The 27,026-nt window shown below is 48.6% G+C and overlaps 1 protein-coding gene across 16 annotated transcripts in view; it reads right to left on the minus strand.

Moving 5' to 3' along the window:
• Window positions 1–27,026, minus strand: part of pik3c2b (phosphatidylinositol-4-phosphate 3-kinase, catalytic subunit type 2 beta) — a 42,370-nt gene that overhangs the window by 12,050 nt on the left and 3,294 nt on the right. The window contains exons 2-29 of one of the 16 annotated variants that reach the window (XM_049603378.1): window positions 20,684–21,623; window positions 20,256–20,356; window positions 19,958–20,118; window positions 19,419–19,539; window positions 18,249–18,360; window positions 17,587–17,666; window positions 17,415–17,478; window positions 16,034–16,180; window positions 15,842–15,875; window positions 15,370–15,565; window positions 12,301–12,423; window positions 10,662–10,829; window positions 10,383–10,497; window positions 9,736–9,878; window positions 9,311–9,499; window positions 9,096–9,189; window positions 8,610–8,704; window positions 8,315–8,495; window positions 6,429–6,536; window positions 6,046–6,138; window positions 5,808–5,937; window positions 4,077–4,213; window positions 3,695–3,864; window positions 3,171–3,327; window positions 2,894–3,003; window positions 2,052–2,256; window positions 984–1,108; window positions 751–868 (exon numbers count right to left, since the gene is read on the minus strand). In XM_049603378.1, coding sequence (XP_049459335.1) covers window positions 751–868; window positions 984–1,108; window positions 2,052–2,256; window positions 2,894–3,003; window positions 3,171–3,327; window positions 3,695–3,864; window positions 4,077–4,213; window positions 5,808–5,937; window positions 6,046–6,138; window positions 6,429–6,536; window positions 8,315–8,495; window positions 8,610–8,704; window positions 9,096–9,189; window positions 9,311–9,499; window positions 9,736–9,878; window positions 10,383–10,497; window positions 10,662–10,829; window positions 12,301–12,423; window positions 15,370–15,565; window positions 15,842–15,875; window positions 16,034–16,180; window positions 17,415–17,478; window positions 17,587–17,666; window positions 18,249–18,360; window positions 19,419–19,539; window positions 19,958–20,118; window positions 20,256–20,356; window positions 20,684–21,541 — 4,335 coding nt within the window. In that variant the 5' untranslated portion in view covers window positions 21,542–21,623. Of the gene's footprint in view, window positions 1–750; window positions 869–983; window positions 1,109–2,051; window positions 2,257–2,893; window positions 3,004–3,170; window positions 3,328–3,694; window positions 3,865–4,076; window positions 4,484–4,679; window positions 5,938–6,045; window positions 6,139–6,428; window positions 6,537–8,314; window positions 8,496–8,609; window positions 8,705–9,095; window positions 9,190–9,310; window positions 9,500–9,735; window positions 9,879–10,382; window positions 10,498–10,661; window positions 10,830–12,300; window positions 12,424–15,369; window positions 15,566–15,841; window positions 15,876–16,033; window positions 16,181–17,414; window positions 17,479–17,586; window positions 17,667–18,248; window positions 18,361–19,418; window positions 19,540–19,957; window positions 20,119–20,255; window positions 20,357–20,683; window positions 21,624–27,026 lie in introns of those variants that run through there. The other 15 variants (XM_049602329.1, XM_049602922.1, XM_049602834.1 and 12 more) reach the window with 15 other exon arrangements.

A 27,026-nucleotide genomic window follows, 5' to 3' on the forward strand; every position in this document is an offset into this window, starting at 1 on the left:
ATAAAGACATGAGGACATGGGGACAACATATAGACATGAGGACATAAAGACATGAGGACAACATAAAGACATGAGGACATGAAGACATGGGGACAACATAAAGACACAAGGACATGAAGACATGAAGAAAACATGAAGACAACATGAAGACATGAGGACAACATAAAAACATTAGGACATAAAGACATGAGGACAACATAAAGACATGAGGACATGAAGACATGATGACATAAAGACATGAGGACAACATAAAGACTTGAGAACAACATAAAGACATGAGGACATGAAGACAACATGAAGACATGAGGACACCATGAGGTGAGGTGGAGCAGCAGTCGTGTGCAGACAGAGTGAACACATGAATAAATGACAGTGTGATGATGAGGATGCTGTGACCTTCCTCACATGATGACACACGTCTTCATCACATGGTCAGCGCTCTGACCGCAGCTCCAGGCTGAACCTTATTGTTTCTGATGTCGTCATGTGACAACTACACACCTGTTACCATGGTAACCACATGATGTCTCAGATTAGCTTCATGCTAAAATCACATGTCTGCTGTCACAGAGTCAGACACGCCCAGCTGTGATGTCACAGTGACCTGGTACAGTACACCTGCACACCTGGACTGCAGCCAGGTGAGGAGTAACATCCTCTTCATCATCATCACCAGCACCATCATCATCATCATCATCACCATCAACAGTGATTATAGTATTGACCCAGGTGTGTCAGGGTGTGACTGACCTGAGCGACCTCTGGCGCGGCGTGGATCAGGTGCCACACGTAACCGTTGAGCTCGTCTTTCCTCCTGTCAGCCATGGCCTCACCCCGGGACCGACCAATCACAAGACGGCTCGGGAAACTGTGAGCGGGACAAAGAGGAGAGACGAAAACTGAAAAAATAAAATCTTGTCGAGACTTTAGATTCTGTTACTGTCAGTGTGTGTGTGTGTGTGTGTGTGTGTGTGTGTGTGTACCTGGGTAGTTTGGACGAGGGGAAGATGAGTCTCAGTTTGCTGTGAAGTTCATGAAACTCTTCAAACGTCCTCTGAACCAGTAGCGCCTCCTGCTGACCGTCACGCTCCACCTTAACCACAAATGCCTGAAACACACACACACACACACACACTCTTGTATCTCTCTGACACTGACTCAGTAAATGTTCACAGACACTATAAATGTGTATGAGTGTGTCATCAGAGGCTGATCGGAGCAGCTGGAGGGTTCAGAGTTGTCATGTTGTCATGTTTAACGTGTGTTGACTGCTGCATTCAGGAACATGTCAGAAAACCATCCTCTTAATAATGTTCTGATTTGATTCCACCTGTAAATTCCCTCCAGTGTTATTATGCATGCTGTTATATGTGTACATGTGTATATGTGTATATTGTTTTGTGCTCAAATCAAAATAAAAAAGTTGTCTCTAAAACAGGAAGTTGACGTCTGACTTCAGCAGGTGTTCTGTGAGACACGTCATGATCTTCGCTGTCAGCTGATCCTTAACTGTGCATCACGTACCAAACACTCAGTGTTTGTATAAAAAACAAAACGTCAGTTTTCATACATTTAAATTTCTACTTTTCAGCCGTATCAACACCCCTGATGTGTGTGTGTGTGTGTGTGTGTGTGTGTGTGTGTGTGTGTGTGTGTGTCTAAATGTCTCCCCTTCTGTTCCTGAGATACAATGTTAAAACATGATGATGTCACAGTCAAGCTGAGCTTTGACCTTTTGACCTTCATTATTTTATCCTGTTAGACATTTGTGTGAAATATTTTCATAATTAACGTATGAATTGTTTTGGACAAAAACATGTTTCGTGAGGTCACATTGACCTTTGACCTTTGACCATAAAATTCTTCAGCAGACGTTTGTGTCAAATTTAAAGAAATTCCCTCGAGGCGTTCTTGAGACTGAGACTGATGTACGAATGTGTGTACAGACATATGTCCATGTGTTTGGACGAACAGACAACATGATGCCTGGGGCCACGGCTGACGCCGACACGGGCATCATGGGCGTGTTGGTGTGTGATGCGTGGACTCACGTATGCCTTGCTGCCGGCGCTGGCCATCCTGATGTGTCTGCAGATGTAGAGGTTCCTGATCAGGCCGTCGCTCTTGGCCGTGTGGACTCTGGGAGCGAAGGAGAGCGTGGGTCGATCCTCGGAGGAGGCGAACTTCATCTGAGCCAGATTGTGGATGAAGAAGTTGAGTTTGGTGGCGACGCTGCCGAGACTGGACTCTATCAACCTGCACAGGTAGAGACGGGACGCTGCGTTCACCTGGTCACAGTCCACTTGTATATGTCCCTCAGTCTGATCGGATCCATCACACTCACGTTTCTATGTGTCGGCCTCTCATGTTGTTGTTTATGTGATGACTTCCTGTGTGTGTGTGTGTGTGTGTGTGTGTGTGTGTGTGTGTCAAATGTGATGAAGTAATTACATGTTGATAGAGTTAGCTCAGATATGCTAACAGTGGCTAACACACCAGCTAACAGAGGAGGACAGACGTGTTGCTCCCACCTGTCTGATCTTCAGTTATTCACATGATTAAACAAAGAAAAGTCAGATTCAGTTTGACCAAAGTCAGTTGGTGCTCTGAGACTGTGTGTCTGATGGAGGACGGACAGAGACGGACTGTAGACGGACAGAGACGGACTGTAGACGGACGGAGGACGGACCACGAGCAGTGAGCTGATGTGAGTGGATCTGAATCTGGTGGAACGCTCCTTTAAAGCTCTGACTTCACCCTTCATAAAATCTCAAACTGTTTCCATCAAGATCATCAAATTAATCTTCACCTGCACCACATCACTTCACAGGTAATAAACCATCAAACCTCTGTGTGTGTGTGTGTGTGTGTGTGTGTGTGTGTGTGTGTGTACCTGGTGAAGTACATGGTGGCGTCAGCCTCAGACTCGTGAGGTCTCAGCGCGTCGTAGACGTACCTCAGATCCTCCAGATCAGATAGTTCAGGGATCCCACAGGACAACATCTGCACACGCGCACACACACACACACACACACACACACACACACACACACTACAGCATTACAGAAGTTTGCTCTGTAACCATGGAAACAGTGAACACTGAAGTTCAGCAGGTGGTTTTCTGTCCACCCCTCCGTCTGTGTGTGTGTGTGTGTGTGTGTTGTACGCACCAGGCCCAGCAGGTTGAGGAACAGGTGTGTGTGTTTCCTGATCAGGTTGTATGCCTCACAGCACAGATCCACAAAGTCGTGGAAGCGGCTTGACGGTTTGTCTCCTCCGTTGATGACGTACGCCATGTCGGAGGTAAACACAAAGGGGGCGCGGTCCCTGCACACGTCACATGACCCACATCACACAGGTAAACAATCAACAACACACCTGATTATTATTATTGTTGTGTTTTTATATTCCATATCACAGTGTTGTCTGTCAGACTGTGGAGTGTGTGTGTGTGTGTGTGTGTGTGTGTGTGTGTGTGTGTGTGTGTTTATGTTTCACAGGTTAAAGATGTCCAACAGTTACACTCTATAAGAACCCTGTGGACAAAGACTGAGGTGAACTACAACTCCCATGATGCATCTCCCTAACCTTACCTCTGATCCACCTGACTGTGACTGCTGAAGGTCTGAACAGGTGTGTCGCGGCTCATCGTCACGTGTTGGTGAGTAAAACACTCTGTGACATCACGACTCACCGTTTGATGTTCCCGAACATCTGAGCGTGTCCCAGGAACTTCCCAAAGTCGATGTGGAACATGTGACCGCTGGTCTTCAGCATGATGTTGTCATTGTGGCGGTCACAGATTCCCAGGATGTAGGTCGCCACGCAGCAGCCGGCACACGAGTAGATAAAGTTCTCCACCGCCTGAACACACAGTCGAGTTTATCATTAATATTCAACCAATAATCAATAAATAAAACAAGAACACAGACACACGACGACCTCAAAGCCCAACAACCACAGTGTGCAGGTGTGTGTGTAGGTGTGTGTGCAGGTGTGTGTGTAGGTGTGTGTGCAGGTGTGTGTGTAAGTGTGTGTGCAGGTGTGTGTGCAGGGGTGTGTGCAGGGGTGTGTACCTTGTCGTACTGCTCATCAGTCGGGTTGTGTTTCTGCAGCCAGTCGGCCAGCGGTCGGTCTTTAAAGGACCCAGTGACTCCATGTTCCACCTGGATCTTCCTCAGAGTGTCAGCCTGAGGAATCATCTCCACCATACCTGAGAACAGGTAACAACACGCCTGTCAGTCACACCTGAGAACAGGTAACAACACACCAGTCCTCCTGATACACGCCTGTCCTCCTGTGATATACACCTGTCCTCCTGATACACACCAGTCCTCCTGATACACACCTGTCCTCCTGATACACACTTGTCCTCCTGATACACACCAGTCCTCCTGATACACACCTGTCCTCCTGATACACACCAGTCCTCCTGATACACACCTGTCCTCCTGTGATACACACCTGTCCTCCTGATACACACCTGTCCTCCTGTGATACACACCTGTCCTCCTGATACACACTTGTCCTCCTGTGATACACACCTGTCCTCCTGATACACACTTGTCCTCCTGATACACACCTGTCCTCCTGATACACACCTGTCCTCCTGTGATACACACCTGTCCTCCTGATACACACTTGTCCTCCTGATACACACCTGTCCTCCTGATACACACCTGTCCTCCTGATACACACCAGTCCTCCTGATACACACCTGTCCTCCTGTGATACACACCTGTCCTCCTGATACACACCTGTCCTCCTGATATACACCTGTCCTCCTGTGATACACACCTGTCCTCCTGATACACACCTGTCCTCCTGATACACACCTGTCCTCCTGTGATATACACCTGTCCTCCTGATACACACCTGTCCTCCTGATATACACCTGTCCTCCTGATACACACCTGTCCTCCTGTGATATACACCTGTCCTCCTGATACACACCTGTCCTCCTGATATACACCTGTCCTCCTGATACACACCTGTCCTCCTGTGATATACACCTGTCCTCCTGATACACACCTGTCCTCCTGATACACACCAGTCCTCCTGATACACACCTGTCCTCCTGATACACACCAGTCCTCCTGATACACACCTGTCCTCCTGTGATACACACCTGTCCTCCTGATACACACCTGTCCTCCTGATATACACCTGTCCTCCTGTGATATACACCTGTCCTCCTGATACACACCTGTCCTCCTGATATACACCTGTCCTCCTGATACACACCTGTCCTCCTGTGATATACACCTGTCCTCCTGATACACACCTGTCCTCCTGATATACACCTGTCCTCCTGATACACACCTGTCCTCCTGATACACACCTGTCCTCCTGATATACACCTGTCCTCCTGATACACACCTGTCCTCCTGTGATATACACCTGTCCTCCTGATACACACCAGTCCTCCTGATACACACCTGTCCTCCTGATACACACCTGTCCTCCTGATACACACCAGTCCTCCTGATACACACCTGTCCTCCTGATACACACCTGTCCTCCTGATACACACCTGTCCTCCTGTGATACACACCTGTCCTCCTGATACACACCTGTCCTCCTGATACACACCTGTCCTCCTGTGATACACACCTGTCCTCCTGATACACACCTGTCCTCCTGATACACACCTGTCCTCCTGATACACACCAGTCCTCCTGATACACACCTGTCCTCCTGATACACACCAGTCCTCCTGATACACACCTGTCCTCCTGTGATACACACCTGTCCTCCTGTGATACACACCTGTCCTCCTGATGTATACACCTGGTGTGTATCCTCACCTCGTCCTCTGCCAGTGGAGAAACATTTGAAGATGACCATCCTCATGTCCAGACCCTCCTGGATCCAGATCTTGTTCATGATCCGGATCACCTGCAGAGTCAGCATGTCCTGCCGCAGGTCATCTCCTGACTGGACAGAGACATCAGAGGTCAGACACCTGTCCTCCAGGTGAGGCTGTTTGTATCTCTGACACAGCATTGAGTCTAACGACAGGTAAAACCAGGTGAGACATTTCACCTTGAAGATGACGTTGACGTTGTCTCCCAGAAGGTCGAGGTTTTGGAAGGACAGTTTGAGAGGGACGGCGTTGGAGTTGAAGAAGGAACATGACTAAAAGACAGAGAGGACGAGAACTGAACATGACGACTTATATAAAACCAGACACAATGTTTCACTGTCCGTCTGTCCGTCCGTCTGTACGGACGGCGGAGCTGCAACATGAGACGTTCAGGGTCAACTCTTTGTTCAGTCATCAGACTCACTGAACACTCTGAGGTCTTTGTTTATAAAGACGTGTGAGGACATGTCTCACTTTGAACCAGATGAACAGCTCTGTGTGTGCGTGAACAGTTTGTGTTACAGGAGTGCGTGCGTGTGTGTGTCTGTGTGTCCTTTGGTACCTGGACGTTGATTCCTGTGACGAGCAGCGCCGGGTTCAGAGGAAGTCTGCAGCTGCTGTTCACCGAGAAGAACTGCTTCATCTCCTCCAGACCCTCCCTGAGGACACACTGCGACACACACACACACACAAACACACACAGTATAAACATGGCACAGTTATCATTCTGTTAAAAGACGCTGCTATTTTGTCCCTTCCCTGTACCCTTACTTGTAGTGCAGCAGCTTCCAGCTGCTGCGGTGATGTAAAATCAGACCCCACTGAGCTTCTGAACTCAGCTGACAGTCTGCAGTGATCTGCTCTGAGTCTGAGCTCCACCTACAAGCTGAGGAGGAGAGAATCACCACAGACCTGTGGATCCACATTAATGGATCATCAGACGTCAGTGAGTCATCGACACTGGACCCCTTTTTAATCCTTGGTGTCACAGACTCAACAAGGAGCTGAAACATTCCTCAGAGATGTTGGTCCATATTGACATGATGACATCACACAGTTGATCCATGATGAGAATCTCCCGTTCCAGCACATCCCAAAGGTGCTCTATTGGACTGAGATCTGGTGACTGTGGAGGCCATTGGAGTACAGTGAACTCATTGTCATGTTTGAGATGATGTGAGCTTTGTGACATGGTGCGTTATCCTGCTGGAAGTAGCCATCAGAAGATGGGTACACTGTGGTCATAAAGGGATGGACACGCTCAGCAACAATACTCAGGTAGGCTGTGGTGTTTAAACCATGCTCAGTTGGTACTAAGAAAATCTCCCCCACACCATTACACCACCAGCAGCAGCAGCAGCCTGAAGCGTTGATACAAGGCAGGATGGATCCATGCTTCCATCTGAATGTGGTTTTTCCAATCTTCTATTGTCCAGTTTTGGTGAGAAAACCCGTGTGAATTGTAGCCTCAGTTTCCTGTTGTTAGCTGACAGGAGTGGCACCTGGTGTGGTCTTCTGCTGCTGTAGCCCATCTGCTTCAAGGTTGGACAAGGTGTTGTTGCTTCAGAGATGCTCTTCTGCACACCTTGGTTGGAACCAGTGCTTATTTGACTTCCTGTTGCCTTTCTATCATCTTGAACCAGTCTGGCCATTCTCCTCTGACCTCTGGCATCAACAAGGCATTTTGGCTCACTGGATATTTTCTCTTTTTGGGACCATCCTCTGTAAACCCTAGAGATGGTTGTGCTGAAAATCCCAGTAAATACTCAGAGCAGCCCGTCTGGCACCAACAACCATGCCACGTTCAAAGTCACTTCAATCACCTTTCTTCATCATTCTGATGCTGCGCTTGAACTTCAGCTGTCACCTGTTAATGAGCAGCTGAACAGGTGTACCTAATAAAGTGGCCGGTGTGTGTGTGTGTGTGTGTGTGTGTACATATATATATATATATATATACTGTATATATATATATATATATATATATATATATATACAGTATATATATACAGTGTATATCAATCATCAATCATATGTATATACAGTACATATATGTATATAAATACTGTATATACATATAATGATTGAGGGAGAGCATGTCTATGAACATTTTGATAATGGATTAATTATGAATCTTTTTCTTTAGTTTCAGTTTGAAACGTCAGTAACTGAAGCTCGTTGTGTTTTCAGACTGTTGGACATTTGAAGAGTCGACTGACATTTATCAGCACTGTCTTTCAGAGACCAGATGATCAATCGATTATTTGATAACTAAAAACAACAAACTGTTAACATCAAACTGTTAATGCAAGTAAAATCAATTTCTGCAATATATAAAAACAAAACATAGAAACAAAAATATCTGAGATTTATTTTCAGGGACCAAATGTGACTTGTCAGGACAGTTTATGTCTTCTATAACAAATACAGATTTTCTGTTGTCCCCACCTGTCTGCTGGACGGCGAGGTGTCTCGCACTTTGTGAGCCACCTTGGCGAGGATAGAGACGAGCCAGCACTGACGGTCGAACTCTTCACGAAGACCTCGACCGACGCAGCAGAGCAGAGCAGCCAGAAGGTGCTGATACCGAGCGCTGAACTGACTGTCCTGCAGGTTGTCCTTCAGCAGCCTGAGGGATGGACACAGTCGGGATTAAACCTGGTTTAACTGATCCTAACTCTGGCTGTGGTCAGACTCACAGACGTTCCTTAAATAAATAAATGATAGTTTGTGATCAGCTGACCAGAAGAGGTAGTGAGCGATGCGAATGTCCCCAATGGCTCTCCGTAGGAGGAATCGAACCAGAGAACTGTCCAGGTAACACTCGTACTTCAGAGCCTGAGACACAAACACACACACACACACACACACACACACACACACACACACACACAGTATGAGTTATATACTCAGGGTTGGGGAGAAACTGAGGAAGTGTTTTGTGTTTGTTTGTTGTGACGACAGTCTCCGTCCTCACCTGAAGGAACGACTCTACCTGTTTTTGTTCTGTTCGACACGTGACATCGTGTCCTGACTGAACGTCAGTTTGATCGTTTTGTTTTCTATCAGAATCAAAGATGCACTGTGACATCAGCACATCATCAGTATCAGCTTTAAAATGAAGTGATGAACGAATGAATATTACAGACACTGAGCAGTGTGTCACGTCTCCACCTGCTGGTGTGTGTATGTATAACATGATGTGTAACAACGGCAGTCGTCATGTGACCTGGACGAGCTGAGGCAGGAAGTCCAGCAGCTCTGGGTCTGAGATGGAGTCCATCCACTGGACAGCCGTCCTCCTCAGCTCCTGGTCTGGGAACCTGGAACACACACACACACACACACACACACACACACACACACACGGGGCGATGATGATGTCACTCAGGTTATCAGACTGATGTCACTCAGGTGAGAGTGGTGAGACAGCGAGGGACGTACGAGGCGTGGAGGAGTCCCAGGGCGTCCAGGTGTCCGGGGCACGCCCACTGTCTCAGCAGGGCGTAGATGTCCGGCAGGCAGGCCCACTCCCAGCAGGGGGCGCTGGCCAGGACCAGAGGCAGAGCTGCACTCTCTGACTGACAGAAGGCCTTCTTCTCCCACAGGAGACGTCTGTCCTCTGTTGTCAACCTGAAGGGACAGACGCACAGAGACACTGTCAACACCTGAGAGTCGGGACAGAGACATCCCACTGAGGACAGGAGTCGAGGGGGACAGCCTGTCCCACATTTCTATAGTAACAACATTTTATATTAATTGTGTCCTCCCGTCATCTGTCCTCATCTCTAAATGTCTTTTTATCCCAGAGACTGTGCGTGTGTGTGTGTGTGTGTGTGTGTGTGTGTGTGTGTGTGAGTGTTTCCGACCAGAAGACAGCCTTCTTATGGAGGACGTCCTGCAGCTGGATCTGACTGATGGTGTCCAGTCTGGAGAAGTCATACTGAGGACAGAAGTCTGCCGGAGGAGGAGTGCTGAACCGCACCTCGAAAGACGACGTGGGAAAGTCCACCTTAGGGACAGACAGGGACAGAGACAGAGACAGAGACAGAGAGACAAACAGAGACACAGACAGGGAGACAGACAGAGACATTTTATTGTTTTACGCACGTCACTTTTGTTGGTACAGATATATATATAATCCTGTATCTGTGTCATCATTGCCCCGCCCCTGTGGTGTGAGGTGAGAGGACAGGTGTGAGGTGAGCACACAGGTGTGAGGTGAGAGGACAGGTGTGAGGTGAGAGGACAGGTATGAGGTGAGAGGACAGGTGTGAGGTGAGGGGACAGGTGTGAGGTGAGCACACAGGTGTGAGGTGAGAGGACAGGTGTGAGGTGAGGGGACAGGTGTGAGGTGAGCACACAGGTGTGAGGTGAGAGGACAGGTGTGAGGTGAGGGGACAGGTGTGAGGTGAGAGGACAGGTGTGAGGTGAGAGGACAGGTGTGAGGAGAGGGGACAGGTGTGAGGTGTGGACATGTCTCCACATGGTGATGATGAGAGGACAGACGTCTCACCTGCAGGATCACGCTGTCTGGTTGGCTGAAGTTCGGCGAGCTCGTGCGGGCGTTCACGCTCCTCCCCGGAGCTGAAGGCCACAGACCGAGTAACTTCCTGCCGCATGTCAGGACGCTGTCAGGACAACACACACATCCTGTCAGTTGAGACACACACTTCCTGCTTTGGAGGAAGTGACATCATGGAGGCTCAGCTGTTTAACCAAACCTCAGCTTCCAGCACTGTGTGACCACACCCAGCAGTGATGTCATGTGATGTCATGGGGTCATGTCACTCACTGTCTGAAGTTGAAGAGCGGCATGGTGACCCAGCCGAGCGCCTCGATGCTTCGCCGCTGCTTCCCCTTCTCCTCGGCACCTCCGGGCGGCGGCAGAGAGCTGGCGTACAGAGTCACCGTCAGCTGAGACTCTCTGGGCAGCTGGTTGATCTGCACCGGGAAACACACCCTGCAGAGACAGAGACAGGTGGGAGACAGAGACAGGTGGGAGACAGAGACAGGTGGGGGAGGAGACAGAGACAGGTGGGAGACAGAGACGGGTGGGAGACAGAGACAGAAGGGGGAGGAGACAGAGACAGGTGGGAGACAGAGACAGAAGAGGGAGGAGACAGAGACAGGTGGGAGACAGAGACAGAAGGGAGACAGAGACAGGTGGGAGACAGAGACAGAAGGGAGACAGAGACGGGTGGGAGACAGAGACGGGTGGGAGACAGAGACAGGTGGGAGACAGAGACAGAAGGGAGACAGAGACGGGTGGGAGACAGAGACAGGTGGGAGACAGAGACAGAGGAGGGAGGAGACAGAGACAGGTGGGAGACAGAGACAGAAGAGGGAGGAGACAGAGACAGGTGGGAGACAGAGACAGAAGGGAGACAGAGACAGGTGGGAGACAGAGACAGAAGAGGGAGGAGACAGAGACAGGTGGGAGACAGAGACGGGTGGGAGACAGAGACAGAAGGGGGAGGAGACAGAGACAGGTGGGAGACAGAGACAGAAGAGGGAGGAGACAGAGACAGGTGGGAGACAGAGACAGAAGGGAGACAGAGACGGGTGGGAGACAGAGACAGGTGGGTGAGGAGAAAGAGACAGTTGGGAGACAGAGACAGAAGGGAGACAGAGACGGGTGTGAGACAGAGACAGGTGGGAGACAGAGACAGAAGGGGGAGGAGACAGAGACAGGTGGGAGACAGAGACAGAAGAGGGAGGAGACAGACAGGTGGGAGACAGAGACAGTTGGGAGACAGAGACAGGTGGGAGACAGAGACAGAAGAGGGAGGAGACAGAGACAGGTGGGAGACAGAGACGGGTGGGAGACAGAGACAGAAGGGGGAGGAGACAGAGACAGGTGGGAGACAGAGACAGAAGAGGGAGGAGACAGAGACAGGTGGGAGACAGAGACAGAAGGGAGACAGAGACGGGTGGGAGACAGAGACAGGTGGGAGACAGAGACAGAGGAGGGAGGAGACAGAGACAGGTGGGAGACAGAGACGGGTGGGAGACAGAGACAGAAGAGGGAGGAGACAGACAGGTGGGAGACAGAGACGGGTGGGAGACAGAGACAGGTGGGAGGAGACAGAGACAGGTGGGAGACAGAGACGGGTGGGAGACAGAGACAGAAGAGGGAGGAGACAGACAGGTGGGAGACAGAGACAGAGACGGGTGGGAGACAGAGACGGGTGGGAGACAGAGACAGGTGGGAGACAGAGACAGAAGGGGGAGGAGACAGAGACAGGTGGGAGACAGAGACAGAAGAGGGAGGAGACAGACAGGTGGGAGACAGATGAGAGGGGACAACAGTGTCCTACTTATCAAAGAACTTTATTTAATTCTGCTGGTCCCACAGACGAGGGACAGACGGGGTGGGGGGGACAGACAGACAGGAGGACAGACAGGGGGATGGGGGGACGGGGGGGACGTACCTCTGGTCCCACACCACCAGGTGGAACAGGTATTTGCTGACCGACTGTTTGCTGGTGTGCTGCGGCGCGCAGAGCTCCGCCCCTCCATGCGTCAGAGAGCAGGACAGGAAGAAACCCTCGTAACTGACCAATCAGAGAGCAGGACAGGGACATGATGTCATTATGATGTCAGACCACAATGAATCTGTTTCCAGAGCAGTTTTCTGTCGTCCTGTTACAAATATTCTGCTGGTCATCAGCTGTGACTTCCTGTGAGTCACTAACTAAATCCTGGACAGCAGGTGTTTCATTCAGGGGACAGAGCAGAGGATTCTGGGAGAGAAGGAGAGGGGGAGTGGCTTAAATAAGGACTGGTGTGAGCAGCTGCAGGGCACAGCAGCTTTCACTGTGACATCATCTGTTTTGAATTCCTCTATATTTGTGTATATATTTTAAAAATGACTACAACTAAAGCCCAGCATACACTGTACGATTTTTAAAATCTTGTTGTTAATACCAGCTCACACTGTACGAGTGAATCGTCTGCGATGTGCAGCCAAAGCTCACGATTTATGTGCTCACACTGTACGTTCCGATCATCAAGCACGATCAGAGAGCTCACACTGTACGAGTGAAAACGGCTCGTCAGCCTCTGCTGACTGTCCTGCCCGTTGACAGCTGTCAATAAAGATACATTTGAAAGTTCCAATTTGTTCCGGAAGTGCCGATGTTGTCAACGAAGCAGGACAAGCGGTTTGCTTTGATGATTTGCGCTATGCTGTGTGCCGAAACGTCCAAAAAGAAGAGGCGTCGGCGCATATGGACTCGCAGATGGCTTGAGAGACGTGGACAGTATGGTTTGTCCATTTTACAACGAGAGTTGGAGGTAAGCCGGCTACAGCCGAGGGCACCCTCTGTGTGTGTGTGTGTGTGTGTGTGTGTGTGTGTGTGTTGTACCTTGTCTAGCGCGCTAGCTTGTATGTTTGTTGCACTTGCTTGAAAATGAGAGCAGAAAAAACTTACCAAGCAGCTGAAGAATACTGGCTATCTCCTGCCAGCGTTTCTCTCGTTGATAGCGGTCGTGGTAGGTGGAAGAAGAAACGTCGAACAGGCACTCACTGTTGCCACAGCTCAACCAACCTGGCCTCCATATTTACAGTCCACTGATGCGTCGCCAGGTGATCTATGTCTTCGCGCAGGCGCAGTGAGGGATAAATGCACAGACACTGGCGAATCAGCTCGGGGCTCTGCTTCAACTGTGCGAATGTCTGTGCCGGCCGACCAAAATTTCTGACATGTCAGAAATTCATCCGACCGTGGCCCTCGCACCCCCATACACTGCACGGCAAAAGACGCACGACGAAGCGGAAATCCAGCCCGAGCCTCGGCAGATCGTGCGTCTCAAAAATTGGGTCAAATCCGGTCAAAAATCGTACAGTGTATGCTGGGCTTAAGCATTTTCATCTCAAGACTAAATCTACCATAGCTGTCAAAATTAACCCTTAGCAGTTAGCAGCTAACTCAAAGAAGAACAGGTGCTGTTAGCAGTTAGCAGCTAACTGAAAGAAGATTAGGTGCTGTTAGCAGTTAGCGGCTAACTCAAAGAAGAACAGCTGCTGTTAGCAATTAGCAGCTAACTCAAAGAAGAAGAACAGTAGCTGTTAGCGGCTAACTCAAAGAAGAACAGCAGCTGTTAGCAGTTAGCGGCTAACAGAAGCTCCTTACCCTCCGAGCAGAGCACGAGATCAGCCGCCATATAACAGGGACGTTAAATGATTATTATTGACATGTGATGTCATTGTTATTGTTTATAAAGTGGTGCTGACACGTATGTTATATGTCACACTAGAGGCTGACGCTGTTGTGTTACATGTCATCTGAAAACATCTGAAAAGGAACACACACACACACACACACACTCTCTTTCTTTCTTTCCATGTTTAGTTTAGAACGATGAACTGGACTTTGCATTGCTGCAGTTTCACACTCCATATAAACACACCAAACAGTCTCTTTTCCCCTGGCTGCTTATTATTTATTATTATTTATCTCTCTTTTGTTTCAGGCTTATTTGTTTACCATGTCCTTTGCAATGTCACTGACAGCCCTTCAACCTCCACTGTCCTTACATCTACTACTGTTAGCCATCACAACTGATCACAACAAGAACTATGTACTGGACTCTGCACTGCTACAGGCTCACACTCTATCCACACACCCCATACTGCTCCCTCACATAAGATAAGTCGTTTTAATGTATCTTATATTGTAATTGCATATTCTACGTGTACTGTATTGATTATTTATTATTTTTTAGGAACTATGGTGATAAACATCTGGTGGGGGGGGCTACCAATGCAAATCAGCCCCTGGCTGCAGTTGGGTGGATCTACATTTTCTTTTCTCTTTAAAAGGAATGTTCATTGATGTACACTGTCCCGTCTTAAACAAATAAATATTTTGAAATTATTTGAAACACATACACACACACACACACACACACACACACACACACACACACAGATGGTGTGTGATGGAGGCCCGTCCTGCCTCTTCTCACAGGTCAAAGGTCAGCTCTGGTTCCCAGGCAGTCAGTCCTTTGTGTGTTAGTGGGGGAGGGGCAGCAGTGTTCCCAGTCAGGACTGGTCGTCGCCACCGACCCCAACCTCCAAATCCACCATGGCTGCTCTGCACATCATCATCAGTGACAGCTGCAGCAATCAGCTGTTCATCAGCTCGTCTGTCTCATTAACACAGTCCTGTCCAACCGCTGCCTGAGGACAGTCTGAGGACAGTCTGAGGACACTGTGGGGACAGTCTGAGGACACTGTGGGGACAGTCTGAGGGACACTGTGGGGACACTCTGAGGACAGTCTGGGGACAGTCTGGGGACAGTCTGAGGACAGTCTGGGGACACTCTGAGGACAGTCTGGGGACACTCTGAGGACAGTCTGGGGACAGTCTGAAGACACTCCGAGGACAGTCTGAGGACAGTCTGGGGACAGTCTGAAGACACTCCAAGGACAGTCTGAGGACAGTCTGGGGTCGATGATGTCGGGCGTGTTTTTCTCTGTGTTTGTTTTGACATACCTGGCGGCCCAGGTGATAGGGATGCGGTGGGCGGCGTACACGTTGAAGGAGAGCACGTTGGTGACGAGACCGGCCTCCTGCACCGGCGCCGTGCAGCAGCGACTCTGAGCCGTCGGGTGGAAGTTGGCGTTGAACGTGCTGCAGTACAGCTCCACCAGATCCAAGATGGCCGCCGTCAACTTCTCCACCACTTTCTCTGTGAGACCATAGCACAGCGCCAAGTTAGGACCCATCAGTGACATCATCAAACAGACACGTGACTCGACTCAGACTTTAACTTCAGAGCAGATATTCTCATCACACCTGTTCATTCATCTGCATATGAAAAACAACCCTCAGGAATATTTGATGTCACAGAGAAACACAATGGCGGCGAGGGCGGCGCTCACTCAGAGACGTAAAAGTAACAGTAAAGAAATGCTCTGTTGTTGTTGTTGTTGTTGTTGTTTATTTTGAGGATGTTGGTACGTACCTCTGTTCTCTCTGACAGTCAGCACTGAAGCATCCTGGGAGGACAGACAGACAGACAGACAGACAGAGACAGGAAAGAAGAAGACATGGCGTCAACAAGGTGTAATGTTTTCATCAACGTCCGTCCGTCCATCTCTTTGGGAGAATAAAGAACGTAACGTGATATTTGGAGGACACTGTCAGTGTCTCTCACCTTGAGGACTTTGGGCTGCAGACGACAGGGGCATGCTGGGAGCTGGTTGAGGGCGGCGGTCACATCAGGCGACTCCACGGCGGCTAATGAGCTGCAGAGCGCCTTCACCGATTGGACAAGACGCTCCACGTGCAGCGGCAGCTCCACCTTCAGAGACAAACAGGAGACAAGACGAAGAAGAGGACACGTGATTTAGTCAAGATAAATGATCTGACTTGTGTCCTGGTGCGTCTGTCTTTGACGGGACAAAGTGTTGGACCTGGACAGTGAGGACATCTGTACTATGAGACAGGAACTCTGCTGCTGCAGGAAGTCTCACTAAAACTGTTTCCACTGTGAAAAACACGCCCAAGCTCCAGGAAATACACCGCACCAAAGCTGAGCCCTCCTACACTGGAATCTACTGGTGGACAGCTGCAGACACAGAGACGTGATGGAGCTGGTGGATGAAATGTTGTTTCACCAGTGACTCCGTCTGTCACACAGAACTCTGGGAAAAATCCATACAGCATCACGATATTAATTTGGGGGTATAATCGTATCGTTACACAGCACCAGGTATCCGTTAGTCTTACCATATAAAATATTACTATTAAAGATACCAATGAAACTTAAGATAGCCTGTTAGAATAATATAATCTGAATAAAAATGAAAATTAGCTAGTAGCTAACTCTGGTATGGCTGAGAGCTGTGCACTGTCCCTGTTAAATAAACAAATAAAAAAATAAATAACAATAATAATATAATCTAATAATTAATAATAAAAACATTTTACTGCCCCACTCTGCCTGGAGGTGAATCATTTGTGTTTTATAGATGACTTGTGTTTTAAACTGAAGCAGAAACAGGCGACTTCCTGTCCGTCTTCATGATGAGTGTGTGATGAGTTTCACACACAGTGAATCAGACACACACACGTCACACACATGTCACACACACGTCAACAGAGAGTTTTATGATCCAGTGGCGCTCACACATATTTTACAACAGGTTTCATGCTCCAGTATCAAACCCAGAGATTCATCTTCATGTCGTGTTTCCTCGCCTGTGTGATGAAGAGTTTATTTTACACACACATGAATCTTTGTTTAAAGTCAGTGATCATTTTTAATTTTCTCATTTCTGATGTGAACACCTGCAAAAATTTGCAGAACATTCTCCACATGACAAACGATGTGAGCGTCGTTTCAGCATTTATCAGATAAAACACAGTGCTGGGCCTTAAACGGTCCCCTGAGGGACTCCGCCTGTCTTTACACACTGTGTCTCAACATCAGGACAGACTGGCTGTCCCCTCGTGTCTGACAGACGTCCTGCAGAACCTGCTGTGTGTGTGTGTGTGTGTGTGTGTGTGTGTGTGTGTGTGTGTGTGTGTGTTACCTCTGACAGCAGGAAGGACTCAGCTTCGTTATGGAAAGTGTCCAGCAGCAGAGTCAGAGCCTCTCTGGTCACAGACACACACAGACACAGACATTAACTTGTTTCTGTTACAACATATGAACTCTGCTGAGCATCATCAGATCGAATCACAGTAGAGGCTCCGCCCCCTCACCTAGTGACGGTCTGTTTGATTGGACGCTCCTGCAGCAGGATGCTGTGGTTCATGGTGGACACCGTCTCATCGTCTTCTTTCTGTCATTAGAAGGTCAAATTAAAGTCACCTGTATTTCTGTCTTATCGACGCCGCCTCTGTCCTGCACCAGATGGAAAGTGGTTCCCTGCTATCAGCGCCACGTGACGTCAGACGTTCAGTCTGGACGCCATGTCCACTGTTCTCCTACAGTTTCCAGGTTGAGCGGCATGTTTCTTTGAAACAGTGTGAAACAGGCTGTGAGCTGCGTTTTGTCTCGTTTGTGTCAGGGCTGTCAGCCAATCAGCAGCCACGTGTAAAAACCAATTTAGCGGTGTAAAGGTGTGTTTCCCATGATGCAGTACAGCCTGTCAGACCTGAATGAAACCGTGCTGATTAAAACACGGAGACAACAGGGCGTCAACACTGCACCGCTTTCAGTTGAATGTAGCCCAGGTGGTGACATCACAGGGCTCCAAACACCAGCCAATAGCAGAGAAGCTCTACAGTACCTGACACAGGCTGTTTCTGTGTCTGATGGAACTGAGACAGAAACTCAGCAAAACATTTCATCATCAATCACTCTGTGTGTGTGTGTGTGTGTGTGTGTGTGTGTGTGTGTGTGTGTGTGTGCGTGTTCGGACCGTGCGAGACAGCTCCGTGTTGATGGACGATCTCTTGGTGAGAAACAGTCGCACGTCCCAATCGAACTTCAAACACTGCTGGACGAACTCAAGACCGGCCAGAGTCTGAGAGCTGAGAGAGGGACAGACAGACAGACAGACAGAGACAGAGGGACAGACAGACAGAGACAGAGGGACAGAGGGACAGACAGACAGAGACAGAGACAGAGGGACAGACAGACAGAGACAGAGGGACAGAGGGACAGACACAGACAAAGACAGACAGAGACAGAGGGACAGACAGACAGAGACAGAGGGACAGACAGACAGAGACAGAGACAGAGGGACAGACAGACAGAGACAGAGGGACAGAGGGACAGACACAGACAAAGACAGACAGAGACAGAGGGACAGACAGACAGAGACAGAGGGACAGAGACAGACACAGACAAAGACAGACAGACAGAGGGACAGACAGAGACAGAGGGACAGACACAGACAAAGATAGACAGAGACAGAGGGACAGACAGAGACAGACAGACAGAGACAGAGGGACAGACAGAGGGACAGACAGACAGACAGACAGACAGAGGGACAGTTATTCAGTTATTGTTTCACAGCAGGAAATTCAGTCGTCCTCACAGCTGCAGCTTATCAGAATGACACACACTTCCACCAACAGGACACACACACACACACACACACACACACACACACACACACACACACACACACACACACACACACACAGCTGTTGTTCTCCAGCAGCCACAGATCAGTTTAGAACAGCAGCCTGACCCATCTGTGCACAGACAGACAGACAGACAGACAGACAGAGGGAGAGAGACGGACAGACACAGAGAGACGGACAGACAGACACAGAGAGATAGTCTTCTTCATGTTGTTTCCTGGTCTGTAACAGCAACTCCAGCACTATCGGCGACAGATGGTGACTGAGTGAACACTTCCTGTTTCAGATTAAAAGCCTTGCAGTCTTCAACCACATACTGCGTTTACACCTCACGTTCTCAGACAGACTGAAGGAAGTGAAACTAGCGTCTTGGAGACACTGAGGGGTTTTCAATGAGAGTCACATGAGGACAACCATCAGCTGACGTCCACAAGTGTCCCTCAGATAAAACAAACCAATAAATCATAAATCAATATCTTGATGGTGATCAGCGTCCTTACTTGTTGAGGAACTCGTCGTGTCCACAGACCTTCAGCAGGTAGTCGTCCACGTCCATGTGGTCCAGGTCGTCCTGAGCGTAACACAGAGTCTGATAGATCAGCAGGTCCACCGTGGACGAACCTCAGAGAGACACAGAGATACAGAGACTCAGAGACACGTGTGACATCACTCACACATTACTACGTCTCAGGTTAATAAGCAGTGTGCTGAAGAAAATATACAGCTTCATATTTCAACACAGTTTCTGAGTAACAGACGTTTTATGGTAAAGTTACAAAAACAAACTCTTTATTTTTGTAAACAACTGTGTGAAAATATCAAAGCTCAGAATAATAACATGATGATGTCGACGTCATTATTTGAACACCACTGTCATAATAAATGAATTATTACTCTCTGCAGTATTTCTTTCCTCTGAATGAACTTTGTGTTTGAACATTTTCTCTCATCATGTGAACTTCAGGAGCGATGACATACTGGGACGGTTGTTTGGAGTACGGTCAGGAGTAGTGCGGAGGCAGGTGACTTCATGTCTTACCATCACAGGTAAAGGTGAGTGGCTCTCTGAAGTGCTCACTGATGACGGTGACCTTCACGCTGACCCCCAGACCCTGGTGCAGCTCCTCCACACCGACAGACGGAGACCACACGAAGCCACAGTTCTTCGAGGGGTCGCTGTGCGGGTACGCCGAACGCAAGCTGCACAGATACACAGAGTATCATCAGCACCACAGGTACGTGACAGGGCAGGTGTAGTATCAGGGTGTGTGTGTGTGAGTGCGTGTGCGTGTGTGAGTGCGTGTGCGTGTGAGTGCGTGTGTGTGTGTGTTACCCACACGTCCAGCATGTGACAGAAAGCTGCCACCTCCTCGTCTCTCTCCTCAGACACCTGGAACAGTTCATATCCAAAGCCGTTCATCCTGGAGCCCAGAGACACCTGTCCATCACACACACACACACACACACACACACACACACACACACACACACACACACAGAGCCAGCCAGTCAGTAGTTATAGTCGTCATAACAGTCGTTATATTAATAGTTGTTAAAGCATAACTATTATTATTATTTTTATTCATGTTTCATTTAGAAGAGATGATCCTGCACATGACAACAAAAGAGATGCTCACACCATCCACACTTTCAGACTCTTAGTTACATGACACATCAGAGTGATGTCATCTGATTAGCATATCACCCAGGTAACAGGAGCACCATCTGGTTGTTACGGTGACCAGATAAACCAGCAGGTTCTTACCGGGTCTGCAGACACCCGCCGCTGGTTCTTGTTGCTCTTGGGAACAGGTACGTACGTCCTGGGTGGGACTTGAGGGGGGAGGGTCTTACTTCGAGCCACGGGCTTCCCCGATTGGTCCCCGTTGGCCCTCCGACCTCGAGGCCCCTGCCGGCCCCCGTTGAGTCGGGACAGAGAGTCGTTGATGTTGTCGTAGTTCAGCTCTCCTGAGGTCACTTTGGGCGGATCCACATCGGGTGTGAACAAGTTGACGTCACGGGGCATGGTGGACACTCGGGAGGGCAGGAAGGGGTTCTCTGACCCTGACGACGGGAGGATGGGGTTTCTTGGGGGGATGGCTGGGGGGACGTCATCTGGAAGAGAGGGCATGCCTTTGGCCAGAAACCCTGACCCCGATCCAGGTGAGTCCCCGAGGCTGGAACCTGAGCTGTCCCTGAACTTGCTGACCTCCGGACTGTCCAGGATGTACAGGGACTCTTTGATGTAGGCTCCCTGAAGAGGGAGTGCCCTGGCTGGGATGGGGTGAGGGGACTGTGACCCTCCAGGCTGGTTCAGGGCGGGGTCGGATCCAGAGAGGCCCCTAAGCAGGCTTCCTCCTGGGGGGGCAGGGAGGGGCTGGCTGGGGACCGGTCGGGGGCGTTCGATGGTGGGGTTGGGGGTCTTGGAGCAGGTTTGACTGGGAGCTCTGGAGCTGCTCTGGCCGGTCTCTGTGTCACTCTTGTCCTGTTTGAGCCTGGAGAGGGCGTCGTACTCCATCTGCAGGGCCTCGGCCAGGACCAGCTCCTTCTGACTGAGACCCAGAGCCTCCAGGCAGCCCCAGCCTGCCTCGCCGCTCTCCTTCTGGGTCTGAGCTGCCGACATGACACCTCCACAGCAGAGAGGGAAGCAGGGAAGAGCTCAGCTGATCTGCTGCCAGAAGACGCAGCGAGGACACATGGAGCTGCTGAGGACAGAGAGGACAGACAGTCACACACACTGTCCATCAGCGTGACATTATTATGAACTCAAGTCTGTGACGTCCTACAGAAATATAATCCACCACAACACCTCAAATCTGAATCTGAATTTTTTATAGTAGTAAGGATCATAAAAATGAACACTAAGCATGCAGCAGGAGGTTGTTTTTCATTTACTGTTCCAAAAATCAGATGCAGAAGAGTGAAATTATGGGATGGTTTGCCATCAGACACACACACACACACACACACACACACGTACATGTGATCATCACTGACTAGTTTTACAGTTTACTCTGTGTTTCTGCACCAGGGTTCGACTGACAGCTGTAACGCCGGCCCAAACCAACCGTACAGACTGCACAAACAGACCTGAGTTCAGGTGAGGTGGGACACTTGAGGTGTGACAGGTGAGGTGTGACAGGTGTGACACTTGAGGTGTGACAGGTGAGACAGTTGAGGTGTGACACTTGAGGTGTGACAGTTGAGGTGTGACACTTGAGGTGTGACAGGTGTGACACTTGAGGTGTGACAGGTGAGGTGTGACAGGTGAGGTGTGACACTTGAGGTGTGACAGGTGTGACACTTGAGGTGTGACAGGTGAGGTGTGACACTTGAGGTGTGACAGGTGTGACAGGTGAGGTGTGACAGGTGTGACACTTGAGGTGTGACAGGTGTGACACTTGAGGTGTGACACTTGAGGTGTGACAGGTGAGACAGTTGAGGTGTGACAGGTGAGGTGTGACACTTGAGGTGTGACAGGTGAGGTGTGACAGGTGAGGTGTGACAGGTGAGGTGTGACAGGTGTGACACTTGAGGTGTGACAGGTGAGGTGTGACAGGTGAGGTGTGACACTTGAGGTGTGACAGGTGTGACACTTGAGGTGTGACAGGTGAGGTGTGACACTTGAGGTGTGACAGGTGTGACAGGTGAGGTGTGACAGGTGTGACACTTGAGGTGTGACAGGTGTGACACTTGAGGTGTGACACTTGAGGTGTGACAGGTGAGACAGTTGAGGTGTGACAGGTGAGGTGTGACACTTGAGGTGTGACAGGTGTGACAGTTGAGGTGTGACAGTTGAGGTGTGACAGGTGTGACAGTTGAGGTGTGACACTTGAGGTGTGACAGGTGTGACACTTGAGGTGTGACAGGTGAGGTGTGATAGGTGTGACACTTGAGGTGTGACAGGTGAGGTGTGACAGGTGTGACACTTGAGGTGTGACAGGTGTGACACTTGAGGTGTGACAGGTGAGGTGTGACAGGTGAGGTGTGACAGGTGTGACACTTGAGGTGTGACAGTTGAGGTGTGACAGGTGTGACACTTGAGGTGTGACACTTGAGGTGTGACAGGTGTGACAGTTGAGGTGTGACAGCGTTCTGGATCGTCAGCAGTCGATCAACAGCAGACACACTCAGTGTGAGATGAGATGAATCCAGCTCAGCAGGTGAAACAACAGATCTCAGCTTAATCAGATTTCTTAGGTGATTAAAACAAGATTTGGGCGGGAGCTTCACAGGTGGGAATCAATGACATCGATTGGTCAAACATTACCCCTAAATTACACAGGTCTGAGTGAGCAGCAGAGGCAAGAGGTCCAATACTTTGATACTGAGGGGGAGCAACAACCAGAACCTTCATCTCACTGAGCTGTAAAAGCTTCTCAGCGGTCCAGACCCTGATCTCATGAAGCCCAGATGACCTGAAAGGCTCACAGGTCTGAACAGGAAGCAGAGCTCAGTCCCTTTAACCCGACTGTTCCAGGTGGATCCAATAGTTACATCATGATGATGATGATGATGATGATGATAACGGTTTGATATAAACGTTGACAGTTACACTGTGAACATTTGTTATCTAAGATATTCGATTTGACGTTGAGTCTCTCCTTTGTCTGAGTTATTTTCTGAGAGGAAAGTTTTTACTCAAACTTCATTCACAGAATGTTTGACTTATAGTAATAAAAGGTTTGAACCAATAAGAAGCTTCTGTTTTCACTGACTGATGACAGATTGTGATATTTTCTGTTATCATACTGTGAAAGTCTCAGACTGCATTGTCCCCACTGGACACACACATTCACTCAAATGTCTCTTTATGGACAAAATCTTCACATCTTCGTTCTGACTGAATATTAAAACTTGATGTTTGCGTGACAGAGACGGTGGGACAGAATGTGTAGTGTCTTTGTCCTCTGTGCTGCAGACAGGACAGAGTGAGACATCCCAGTGTAGAAACTCTGCAGGCGAGTGTGCAGGGAGAAAGGAAACCTACAAACACAATGAGGAGAAAGGAAGGAAGGAAGGAAGGAAGCTGTGAGGAGGTGAAACCACCTCTGGACTCAGGATTTCATTGTAAAGTGATCCAGCAGCCAGTGTGAGTGACTCAGAGGTTAAACTCTCCACGCCTGAGTTTCATATCAAATGTTTACACAGGATGAATGTTGGGTGAATTTACTGACATGATCTGACCCACGCTGTCATGTGGAGCAGCACCGCTCATGAACAGTGTTCATTTTGACAAGAATTTTTAATTTCATTTTAGTCTTTTGACGTAATTTGACAGTTTTGTTATACTGCAATAGATTTTGCAAAAGGATGTTTGTCATGGTGGTAAAAACTGTCGGCTTTTTATAAGGCCTGTTTTTTGCTGCTGCACTGTGTCTCCTGTTGAAAGCGGTGATTTGTTAAATACATTCTGCAATAATAAATTAGATTTATTTTTGGTCTATAATATTGTTGGCTATATTACGCACTTAAAAAAAACAACAACTTAAGAATAAAAGAAATAAACACCGAAATAATTAGTGGAAACTTTTTTTTATTGATACTCCTCCTCTCTGACATACTAACACACACACACACACACACACACACACACACACACACACACTGAACACATGATTGAATGAATGAATGAATGAATGAATGAATGAATGAATAAAGATTGGAAGCGGTTCAGCCGCAGTACCACCGGCTGGCGCGGTCACTGTTGAGATTACATTTGCTTTTTATTAAAAGCAAACAAAATGTTTTTTTATTGACTGTATGAATTCATTCATTCATCTTCTAACCGCTTCATCCTCTTGAGGGTCGCGGGGGGGTGGAGCCTATCCCAGCTGACACTGGGTGAGAGGCAGGGTTCACCCTGGACAGGTCACCAGACTATCACAGGGCTGACACATAGAGACAGACAACCATTCACACTCACATTCACACCTACGGACAATTTAGAGTCACCAATTAACCTGCATGTCTTTGGACTGTGGGAGGAAGCTGGAGCACCTGGAGGAAACCCACGCTGACACAGGGAGAACATGCAAACTCCACACAGAGGGGCTCCCACGCCCGGGATCAAACTGGCAACCCTCTTGCTGTGAGGCGAGAGTGCTAACCACCACACCACCGTGCCGCCCACTGTATGAATTGTTTTCAAATAAATATTTGGAAACAAAAATGTATGCTTTGGTGTACTTTTACACAGTTTTACAATATGTATAGCCACCTGTATCAAAATGTATAATTTTCAGCAGCGGTCTGTGTGACGTTGTTGTCCATGGCTTCCCGCTGTGGAGCCAAGGCTTCGGTGTGGCAAAACTAGACGTGCACCGTCGGCAGAACAAGGAAAACTTGAATTCAGTTGACAGGAAGCCGATGATACTGCGAGCTGACAGACGAGGAGAGTGAATGACAGGTTTTTATTATTTTATTACCAAGCAGCCGACTGGCTAATCATGCATGATGTGAGCTCATTAAGTCAGTGCCATGCTCCCAAATATAACATTACTTAACGCTATGCAGGCGGCTGTTTCATGACCCAATGAAGTTACAAGAGCTTATCTGCTGTAGAAACTATATTTAACTAAATAATATATATATAACTATATGTGACAAAAACTATTGAAGTTATTGTGATATTGTAAATGATGGTGATGCACCTGTATGTTGTACACTAGATGTGATTGAGGTGGGTATCTGATATATTGTGAATAGTGACAGCTCTGTTTGTGGATTGTATATATGTAGGAACTGTATGTGTCAACTTTTTGTGTTTTTTAACAGCAGATACTGCATGTATCCAAGACAAATTTCCTTCGGGACAATAAAGTCTTATCTTATATAATGCACTGGGCAATAAGAGCATCCCTCTGTCTATCTGAACACTATTCAGAGGCTTGAAGCCTTAAACCACATCAATCAATCAGTTTTATTTATAAAGCCCAATATCACAAATCACAGTTTGCCTCACAGGGCTTTACAGCATACGACATCCCTCTGTCCTTAGGACCCTCACAGCTGATCAGGAAAAACTCCCCAAAAAACCCCACATCAAATAATGTTGTTACATTATGCAGTGCTTTATTCACTTATTTGAAGAGTACATGACCTGTGACATCACAACCACAGTGAGGTGACGGCTGTCTGATGGGTGGGGGAGGGGTCAACATCCTGACACACAGAGGGGAGGGGGAGACAGATGATGGGGGAGGGGCAGGGAGGAATAAACCACTGACCAGCTGTGTCCCACTTCCTGTCTGACACACACAGGCTGCACCGGTCTGACTGGTTTCTACTGGAGCTGCTGGTACCAACAAGAAACAATGAGGGTCGGACTCAGAGCTGCTCGCACCATGTGACACGTGTGTGTCTCTCATGTCTCCACACAGAGGACAGCACCATCAACAGCGTCTGACAACAAGACTACACCCTGATGTCACATGACCACAACCTCATCCAGTCACATGACCACAACCTCATCCAGTCACATGACCACAACATCATCCAGTCACATGACCACAACATCATCCAGTCACATGACCACAACCTCACCCAGTCACATGACCACAACCTCATCCAGTCACATAACCACAACCTCATCCAGTCACATGACCACAACCTCACCCAGTCACATGACCACAACCTCACCCAGTCACATGACCACAACCTCATCCAGTCACATGACCACAACCTCATCCAGTCACATGACCACAACCTCATCCAGTCACATGACCACAACCTCATCCAGTCACATGACCACAACCTCACCCAGTCACATGACCACAACCTCACCCAGTCACATGACCACAACCTCACCCAGTCACATGACCACAACCTCACCCAGTCACATGACCACAACCTCATCCAGTCACATGACCACAACCTCATCCAGTCACATGATCACAACCTCATCCAGTCACAGAACTCACAGCTGATCAGGAGGTGAAACAGATCTCTAAGCTAAATATGAGAAACAAAAAATAGTCAGAAGGTTGTAAACAGATGTTTGTTGGTAAACAAAGTCCCTGATCAATCAATCAATCAATAATCAATATGTTGGCTGTTTCCTGTCGAGGCGTGGCAGATGAACAAAGAGGCCTTCATGAATTCGAGGT

This window comes from Epinephelus fuscoguttatus, linkage group LG1 (assembly GCF_011397635.1).
Source record: "Epinephelus fuscoguttatus linkage group LG1, E.fuscoguttatus.final_Chr_v1".
NCBI classification, from domain to species: Eukaryota; Metazoa; Chordata; class Actinopteri; order Perciformes; family Serranidae; genus Epinephelus; species Epinephelus fuscoguttatus.